General features: G+C 35.1%; 1 protein-coding gene across 3 annotated transcripts in view; it reads right to left on the reverse strand.

The window, feature by feature from the left end:
* Positions 1-10,000, reverse strand: part of LOC144979716 (uncharacterized) — a 77,542-nt gene that overhangs the window by 61,910 nt on the left and 5,632 nt on the right. For all 3 annotated transcript variants that reach the window (XM_078926653.1, XM_078926652.1, XM_078926654.1), the window contains exons 2-3: positions 8,104-9,328; positions 6,900-7,344 (exon numbers count right to left, since the gene is read on the reverse strand). In XM_078926653.1, the coding sequence (XP_078782779.1) occupies positions 6,900-7,344; positions 8,104-9,328 (1,670 nt within the window). The remainder of the gene's footprint in view (positions 1-6,899; positions 7,345-8,103; positions 9,329-10,000) is intronic.

The raw sequence follows: 10,000 nt of genomic DNA on the forward strand, positions 1-10,000 counted from the left end.
CGTTCCCACGAGCTCATTTTCGTCCTAATGTTGATGCTGCTGTTAGGTGGGGAATCCCCTGTAAACTGTAAAGTGCTTTAAGAACAGTTAATGGAATTTCTTCTCTATGTTTATATAAACTCCAATTATACATTTCTCTTTTTTATATCATTTAGCGCATAATGTAGCCTGTTGCTTGGGGGACTGGCGCATATAAATGCGGTCTATCTTTTCTATCTATCTATCATCTATCTATTATCTATCTATCTATCTATCTATCTATCTATATCTATCTATCTTTTATATTATTTTTATTATTATTTCTATCTCTATTATATTATCTATTACTTTCTATTTTTTTATCATTACTATTATTTCTATTATTATCATCTATCTTTCTATCTATCTATCTATCTATCTTCTATCTATCTATCTATCTATCTATTATCTATCTATTATTATTATATTATTTTATTATTATTATTATTATTTTTATATTATATTATTATTATTATTATTTATTATATTTATTATCATCTATCATTATTTATTATTATTATATTATTATTATTATTATTATTATTATTATTATATTTATTATTATATAATTATACCATTTTTATTATTATTCATCATCATCATCATTCTTTAAAAAAATTCACCTACTATTCTGAGTTTAAAACGAACAAGGTAGAAGTAAAAAGTCAAGTGGCGGTAACCTTATACTTGGATGTTATCCAGACGGCGCGTGAACATCCTGTGATATAGCTTACATCAAACAGTAACAGAAGTCTACATGTCTTACGTACATCCGGGAATTGCTGAACACATAATCCTCTAGAAATTATAGTATATTATTACTACCATTACTAATGTCAGTCGTATTAAAATGTACACACAAAATATGATCAAAACGATATTAACGTACTAGAAGCTGTGGACAGTGAAAGTAATACGCAAAAATGAATATAATGTCTTTAAAAAAAAAAGAATAACATACCAAGCATGGAACGTTTTGGGCTCATAATCATTCTTCAGCCAACGATAAAAACAAAGAAAACATAATCAACTGCCAATGATCTGTTGTTTTTTTTAGTAACCTATCTTTATTTTTTTCTTGTTGGCTGAAGAAGAGTTTCGAGCCCGAAACGTTCCGTGTTTGGTATTTTGTTCTTTTTTTTTTTTGTTTTGAAGCTGTTACATTCAATTGTGTTAATTGCACGAAATAGATCATCATTTGTGACGTATTATAGTCTCAGAACTATATCATATCTGAGTAAATCAGGTATCAAATAGTAATTTTAAAGTTAAAATGGCTGGATATTTGATTTATTCTTCTTTACTTTTTGAGGACAGTACAACATAAAATAGGAAAAGTATCAGGCAGAACGGCACGCGGCAAACCAAGGAAGTCCTGGATAGGAAATGTGGAGGCAACAACTGGCAAAAAGATAATCGACTGCTCGGTAATGGCCCTTGAGCGTGAAGAATGACGTTCCATGACATTCAACCTCTGAAGGGAGACGGAACTCCGGTAAAGTAAGGTACAACACAAATAACTTTTTGAGCTTTTATACAGCAAAATATCAACTAGCTTTACAGTGGGTCACCAGCCAACAGCAACACTTAACATGTAGGACGGGACATGACGCCTGTTATAAGATATTACAATTTTCAAACAGAGACAAGGCTGTTACCGACCAGGTACTCATTTTACACCCGATTACGGTCAGAGAATGTTGGTAAAGAATATTTTCCAAGGACTCAACTCTCTGAGCGGGTCTTGAACCCTAGACCTTTTGGTCCGAAGGCAAGCGTCACATAGCCGCACATTGACAAAATAGAATAACAGTTTCAATTTAATTTACATAGACTGATGATGTGGACGTTTCGGGTTTCCCTTTTGTCAACAAAACAAAGACGCAACCAAAGTCTAATATTTTTCGATATGTTACTATAATTATTTCTATTTATATCACCTAAATCACCCCGACACCATTCTGTTATGAGGTAATGGGTAACATATCGGATAGTGTGTACGTGTGTGTGTGTGTGTGTGTGTGTGTGTGTGTCTGTGTATGTGTGTTTTCATCTCGTCTTTAACAACGGTGATATCAAGTAGGTACAGTATCTTTTAAATAAAAGAAATGCTAACGGTGGTCAAGATTGATAGAGCGTATTTAACCAGTAAACTGTCGTGCTCTAGAATAACACGTTTTTAAAAAGTTGGCCAGAAAACGCGTCCTCTAAATGAGTAGGTGACTTTCATAACGTACAAAGTCCCATTTTCATCATTCAAAGAAAACCGAAATTTGGTGTCATTTATTTATTGACTTAAAAGAGAAAATACATGTCTTGTGTGCCTCATGAAACAATACCCTAAGTGTTTGGAAACTCCAAATATTCTCTGGTGATTCTATAGAGTCCAAAAGATAGCTTGAGATTGTTGACTCATTTTTCTATCAGGATGTGACTTCGGACGTTTTTTGAAAGTCAGTTACTCAAAATATCAATCGATTTAAATGACCCTCTTCTTGGCAAAAAAAACCCTCTCAAACCTGGGACTTCGCAAACCCTCAGTTTTGAGAGTTTTTACAAGACGAAGGACATTTATGTCGATGGATATTTGAAGAACGAGTTTTCCAGAGTAAAACAGTTAACTGGTTAGTTCTTTATTTTATCATAATAATATTGTCTTCTGGTTCTGGTTCTTATTGATTCAGGCCAAATGTCCAGAAAACTGTCCAGAAAACTGTTGGCAGAAGTTAAAATGATAAAACTGACTTATTATGGACACATCCGGAGACACAACACCATCCAAAAATCAGTGATAGAAGGAAAAGTAGCTGGCAGAAATCACAGGGCAAACCAAGGAAGTCCTGGATAGGAAATGTGGAGGCAACAACTGGCAAAAAGATAATCGACTGCTCGGTAATTTAAAATAAATTAAATTAAAGTTGAGCTTTATATAGCGCAATCTCCACTAAATGTGCTCAAAGCGCTTTACAAGGGGTCCCTGGTAAACAGCAACATTTAACATGTAGGACGGGACATGCCGCCTGTTAGGCGATATTACAATTTTTCGGACAAAGACAACGCTGTTAACGGGAGGGTACTCATTTTACACCTGAGTACGGTGAGAGAAAGTGAGTAAAGAGCCTTTTCCAAGGACTCAACTATGCGCCGAGCGCGAGGCTCGAACATTGGACCTTCCGATCCGAAAGCGAGTGTCATACCACAAGACCACATAGCCGCATAATGGCCCTTGAGCTTGAAGAATGGCGTTCCATGACATTCAACCTCTGTAGGGAGACGGAACTCCGGTAAGGTAAGGTAATAATATTGTCATGGGGTAACAAAATTACCCCCGACGTACTATTAAGGGGTAAAAACACGACGTACGAAACAGGTTAATCCAAGCATCAGCAACGCACACACACACTGACAGTCACCTGGAGAACTATAGAAGGCATTCAACTCCAACTTTTACGTCATGGGCTCTGCTGATCGCTGATTTGGGTAAGAATGTAAATCACGGAAGTCCCAGGTTTGAGAGTTTTTGACAAGATGAAGGTCATTTAAATCGATCGATATTTGAAGGTCGTGTTTTCTAGCCAAAATTATAAATATGTGTTTTTATATCGGGTTTATTTTTTCTTCAGAGTTTTGTATTATATATATAGCACCTTTCACCAATGCCTCAGGGCGCTTAAATACTCGTAAGGGAAACAACAAGAGGTCTGAGGTTCGATCCTCAGTAGAGTAAGGCTGTGCTTTTTTAAAGTTTCTGTTTGCTTTATTTGTTTGTTTGTTTTCTTATTTGTTGTACTATGAATTTATCATTGTTTTTGTCTACTTGTTTTATCTCACCCTGTGCATCATACAAGCCTACAAAAAAAGCAATAATAAGGGATCTAAACTTCCCGACCCTTTTAAACTATGCCTCCTGGTTGTTTCGTTTGTATAGAAAATCTTTGTTTACAGCACTACCGTAGTCTGAAAACTACAAACAACACATTTAAAAGATTTAGCCAGAAAACTCGTCCTTCAAATATCGATTGATTAAAATGACCCTCAATTTGTCAACAACTTCCAAGCCTGGGACTTCAATATTAAAGTCTCATGATTTAGAAGTTTTTGTTTGCCTTCACCTTTTTAATTTTACAAGACGAGGGTCATTTTCATCGATCGAAATTGGATGGACGAATTTTTTTCTGGCCAATTTTTTAAATGTTTGTTTTCAGGAAGTGTACTGCAATCAGATCGATTAAGATAGAGGAGAAGTGGGAAGAATTCGTGGGGGGCACAAGATGAAAGGATGGCAAAAATGACCGTTTTTTTTTTAGAAACGATAATTATAAGTGGGAATATCATGCCTCAGGCAGTTGGCAGTTTTCAAAGACACAATCCTTTATTTTCATGTTTATTCTTCTATTCTACTTTATTTATTTTTTTCTCCTAGTCTTCTTCACTTGTTTTCTTGTCATTCATTTTATAATACTATAAATAGCTTTGGTCTAGTTATTTTCTAATAATAATAATCATAATGACGATGATGATGTTGACGACGACGACGACGACAATGATGATGATGATAATAATAATAATAATAATAATAATAATAATAATAATAATAATAATAATAATAATAATAATGATAATAATAATGATAATAATAATAATAATAATAATAATAATAATAATAATAATAATAATAATAATAATAAAATAATAATAATAATAATAATAATAATAATAATGATAATGATAATAATAATGATATTAATATTAATAATAATATATAATAATAATAATAATAATAATAATAATAATAATAATAATAATAATAATAATAATAATAATAATAATAATAATAATAATATAATTATAATAATAATAATAATAATAATAATAATACAAGGGTGAGTCAAAAATTTATGGGGCAAATCTCATATTGAGTCCATTTCATTTTTTCATGTGACGTCATATTCGGCTCAATTAAACTTACACATGTAGGCTTTAAACTAAATGTTAAAATTTTTAATTCTATTAAAATTTGACAACGTTATGACAGTTCAAAATGGCTGTCCCTATGGATGTCCGTCACTGACAGAAAGCAATCATTGAATTTCTTGTTTTAGAAGAAGAAACTTCGAGTGACATTTTAAAACGCATTGGTAAGGTCCCTAAAACTCAGGCATTTTGTAGAGATAGTTTTAGGTGGGTTGAAGCTGAGTCGAAGAGACAATCAGTGGAATGGCGACACCCCAAAAAAGATCCCCAAAGACCAAAAACCTTCAAAGCTGAGAAATCAGCTGGGAAAATTATGCCAACAGTGTTTTGGGACATTAGAGGTGTAATCTTCTTTGATTTCCAACCACAGAGAGCTACTGTCTACTCTGAAAGGTACAAATAGACCTAAAAGCAACTGAACGTAATACTTCGTCGCGTTAGACCGGCTTCGGAGATGGAACAAGTATTGTTTCTTCAAGAAAATGCCTTTCCACACACAAGTGCCAGGAAAAGGTTATAATCGCATCACTTGATGGACAACGCTGTCTCACCCTCCTTATCAATTCACCAGACTTTTTGGTGCATTGAAAGTGGAAATGAGGGGACATTGCTTTGAAGATGATGAAGCAGCTAAGACAGAAGTGAAAAAAATTGGCTCAAAGTTCAGTCAACTCAGTTTTATAAGGACGAGATACATGCCCTTACAAAAAGGTGGACTCTGGCCATTGAGAGAGACAGAATGTTGAGAAGTAGCATTCTACTCGGCTAATGCCAAGCTTTAATTTAAGGTATAATGCATGGTATTGATTCAAATTGTTTTAAAGTAATAATCAGAGTCCCATTACTTTTTGACTCGCACTCGTAATAATAATAATAATAATAATAATAATAATAATAATAATAATAATAATAATAATAATAATAATAATGATAATGATAATAATAATGATGATAATAATAATAATAATAATAATAATAATAATAATAATAATAATAATAATAATAATGATGATGATGATGAATAATAATAATAATAATAATAATAATAATAATAATAATAATAATAATAATAATATAATATAATAATAATAATAATAATAATAATAATAATAATAATAATAATAATAATTAATAATAAATAATAATAATAAAATAAGCACACACACATACACACACACACAGACACACACACACACACACACATATATATATATATATATATATATATATATATATATATATATATATAAAACACCGATTTGTGACGATATATCACTATTTCCATTCTATGCAAACTCTTGAAAAGCAATGACGCATTTTTATTCATTGTCTTGGGGATACATATTTTTGGGAGATAATTCTGGTGTCTGTGTAGTGAAAAAGTAATAACTTTTTTTTTCGTTTCACTAATAAGACCTTGGTTCATCGTAAAAGATAAATTCCATAGCGCAAGGTCTAAGTAAGACCCAGATACCCTATCCAATCATTGCTATGAATCGAATTTTATCTATTCGTGAGACAGACCTCAGCTTTTATGACTAGAACCACAAGGTTTCAATGTCCAGTTAAAAAAAAACAATTGAGTTTAGAGCAATATCCACTAAACGTGCTTAAAGCGCTAACAGGGCTAACAGAAACACGTAACGTGTAGGACGAGACATGACGCATGCTAAGCGATATTACAATTTTTCTCCGCCACAGACAACGCTGTTAACGGTCAGGTACTCATTTTACACCTGAGAACGGTTAGAAAATGTGAGTAAAGAGCCTTTTCCAAGGACTCAACTATGCGCCTCTCAGAGCGGAGCTAAAACCCAGAACCTTCCGATTCGAAAGAGATTGTCATACCACAAGACCATTTAGCCGCATAATCTGAGACTATCTGTTACATTTTTATCTTACGTTACCTTATCAAATATACGAGGTTCCACTCCAGTCAATACAACATTAGATGATTTGGACACTGAACTTGTATCGTGGTCCACCTTTGTCTTCGTATCGATATCGGTATCGGTATTTGCATTGGCACCGATTTCATTGCTGTCGTCTTTACTTTTGTCACTTCTGTTGTTGATGCCCCTGCTGATTTCATTACTGCTGTTGTTGTTGCTATTGGTGATGTTGTTGGTTTCGTTTTCGACACCGTCACCGTCATTATGTTCAGAAACTGCTGACGGTTCATTGTTGTTGGGTAGCTGTACCTTATCATTATCATTACCACCGTCGGTACCCAGTTTATTGTTGCTTTCGAGTTTGTCGAAGTTGCTTCTCTTGTCGTAATCGATTCTACTGACGGGATCAAGCAAATCACGGAAGAATGGGGATGCGTTGGAGAGTATGAAGCGGTGGCATCTGTCACATGAATATAAAATAGAAATGTTTGTTTGTTTTTACGTGTTTTACGGCGCTTGCAACACATTTAAGTCATTTCAGCGCCAGTAAAACGGGAGAAAATGGGATAGTAAAAAAAGGTATATATATATACAATTGAAGACACACGAGAAAAAGTAAGATAAAGGGGAATGGTTAAAATAAAGAAGAGATGAAAATTCCAAAATCACACCATCAGTGTACTCAGTTTGAGATCACCTAAAAGTCTCATCCAGATACAAACACAGGCCCCGATTAAGAGGAACACACTCAATTGTTTACAAGTCATGATATATATTCCAACAAAATAATATTACGTAAAAGAAAGATGATTTACAAGGAAAATTATATCACCTCACAAAACAAACACTCTACACTTGATTGTTTCCCTCTCAGCCAAGGACACCGGCAATGGCCAGGACAAAACCAAGTAATCCCATTCCAAGACAAATCAGAAAATAAATATAGTAAAATAGATATATAAACAAATAAATAAAATTCCTTTTTATTCATCCTCAAGTCCTAACATGATTCAAAAAAAGCATCATTCTAACCTACCAAAAGTACTGTTGTTTATTTTTTCTTTAAACCAAAAAAAAAAGTGTTTGTCTCATTATGAAGGGTGGTTTAATTTTTGATATCAAGATAGTTACCATTTGTTTAACCGACAGGTAAGGCCTGATTGACTTCTTGAAAGGACATTACGTTAAAAGCAAAGAGTAAACATTTTGCCAATCATACCGAAAGTCTTGCTCCTTAACTTGTATTGTTACGTCATGGAAATGTCCATATCTTCTCAGATTTTGTATTCCCGTCAGCGCTTCAAAAACCTGTCTTTGTCTGGGATCGCCAAAGGTCAAAGGTTCCGTTTTTGAGACATTTCCATCAGCGGGTGCAGACGCCGAAGCCGATGATGCTCTAGACTCCGAGTTATTGCTAATATTTAAAGATGAACCCGTTTGTTGACTCGAGTCCAAAGAGAATCCCGAGTACTGGCTTGTGTCCAAGGATGAACCAGAGTTTTGGCTGTTGTTCAAATTACTCAATCTCTGACTCTCACTCGTGGAAGAAGTGGATGAGCCCAAGTTTTGATTCGAGTTCAAAGAATTTGGCTCGGTGGAATATTGGGTTCCTGTCGTTGTTGAAGTTGAATCCGGATCGGATACGGTCGTCAGGTCGAAGGAAATGTTGAGGACATTTACTGGGGAGGAAGGCAGTGGAGTGGGATTTCTTCTGGACATGCTATGTCCCTGAAAAGAACCGTCTCTGTTGGGGTAGTCCATATTCATATCCAGGTGATAGTTCATGCTTGTGTCGCTGTGACTCGAGTAACTTTTCGGCATGGGCGTCCGCGGAAGGGGAATGCCAGTGCTGTTTCTTTCCATTTCGAGATTGTGACGAGATGTGGTTTTGTTTGATGTTTGGCCGCAGGTGTCAAAGCCTTTCCTGTAATAAACATTGGTTGGCGCCGTAGCAATGCCACAAGTGTTGTTGTGGTTACTAGTATTGTAGTCTCGTCTTCCATGGATGATTATCGATTTTCTAATTTCCTTCTCGGCAGGAATCGTCATGATATTATTGTCCGACCTTGACGTCATAACGTTTGCGCTTCTGAGTATGTTATTGTTGTTGTAGTTGTTATTGTTGTTGTTTTGATAACGTTTTTCAACATCGCTCTTTATCACAGGTATTGTATGTAGATTGTACAAATTATTATTTTCACTGTTGTTGTTGTCGTTGCTGATGTTGTTGTTGTTGTTGTTACTAGTATTAAAACAGTTGGTATTATTGGTGTTGCAGTTATTGCTCCTACCGAAGCCGTTACTGTTGTTGTTACAGCTGCTGCCACAGATGATGTTGTTGTTGTTGTTACTGTTGTTGTTGGTGGTGCTGTTGTTGAAGTCAGATGTGTCGTTTAAAACGTCCATATTGCGGTTTTCATCAAAATTCAAGTGAACTTTGTAATCTGGAAAAGGAGAGAAATGGTTAGTGATGGTGGTGGTCGTGGTGGTGGTGGTGGTTTTGCTGCTTGTGGTGGTGATGGTGTATGTGGTTAGTGGTGGTAGTGGTGATGGTTTCGTTGGTAATGGTGGTGGTTGTGATAGTGGTGGTGGTGGTGTTGTTGTTTGTTGTGGTGGTGGTTTTGATGGTGTTGAGATGTTGTAGTAGGTGTTAAGGTCGTTGTGCTGTTGGTGGTTGTGGTGATAGAAGTAATCGTGGTGGTTGTTGTGGTGGTGGTGGTGATGATGATGATGATGATGATGATGATGATGATGATGATGATGATGATGATGATGATGTTATCGTGTTCTTCAGCCGGAAAAGTACTTGATAAATAAATAATTCAGGAGATAAGTCAATCTATGTAAGCAACAAAATTTAAATGATATAAAAATATACAAATTGGAACGAGAAAGTGAGGGTGTATAGGCCATGCACCTAGAAAAACTGCTTGCAACATCACAAGGCATGCTCTAACATGGAATCCCCAAGGAGCGATTAGACAGGGGGGGGGGGGGGGGGGGGGGGGGGGCAAGAAATGGTTGGTAACGGAGCATAGTGAATGATGCAAAGAAGAGTGGATACACGCGGCGGAAGCAGCTGGAGAAAACATCCCATGGAAGAATCCAATGTGGAA

This window comes from Berghia stephanieae, chromosome 9 (assembly GCF_034508935.2).
Source record: "Berghia stephanieae isolate SIO BIC M18660-M18661 chromosome 9, UCSD_Bste_1.3, whole genome shotgun sequence".
NCBI classification, from domain to species: Eukaryota; Metazoa; Mollusca; class Gastropoda; order Nudibranchia; family Aeolidiidae; genus Berghia; species Berghia stephanieae.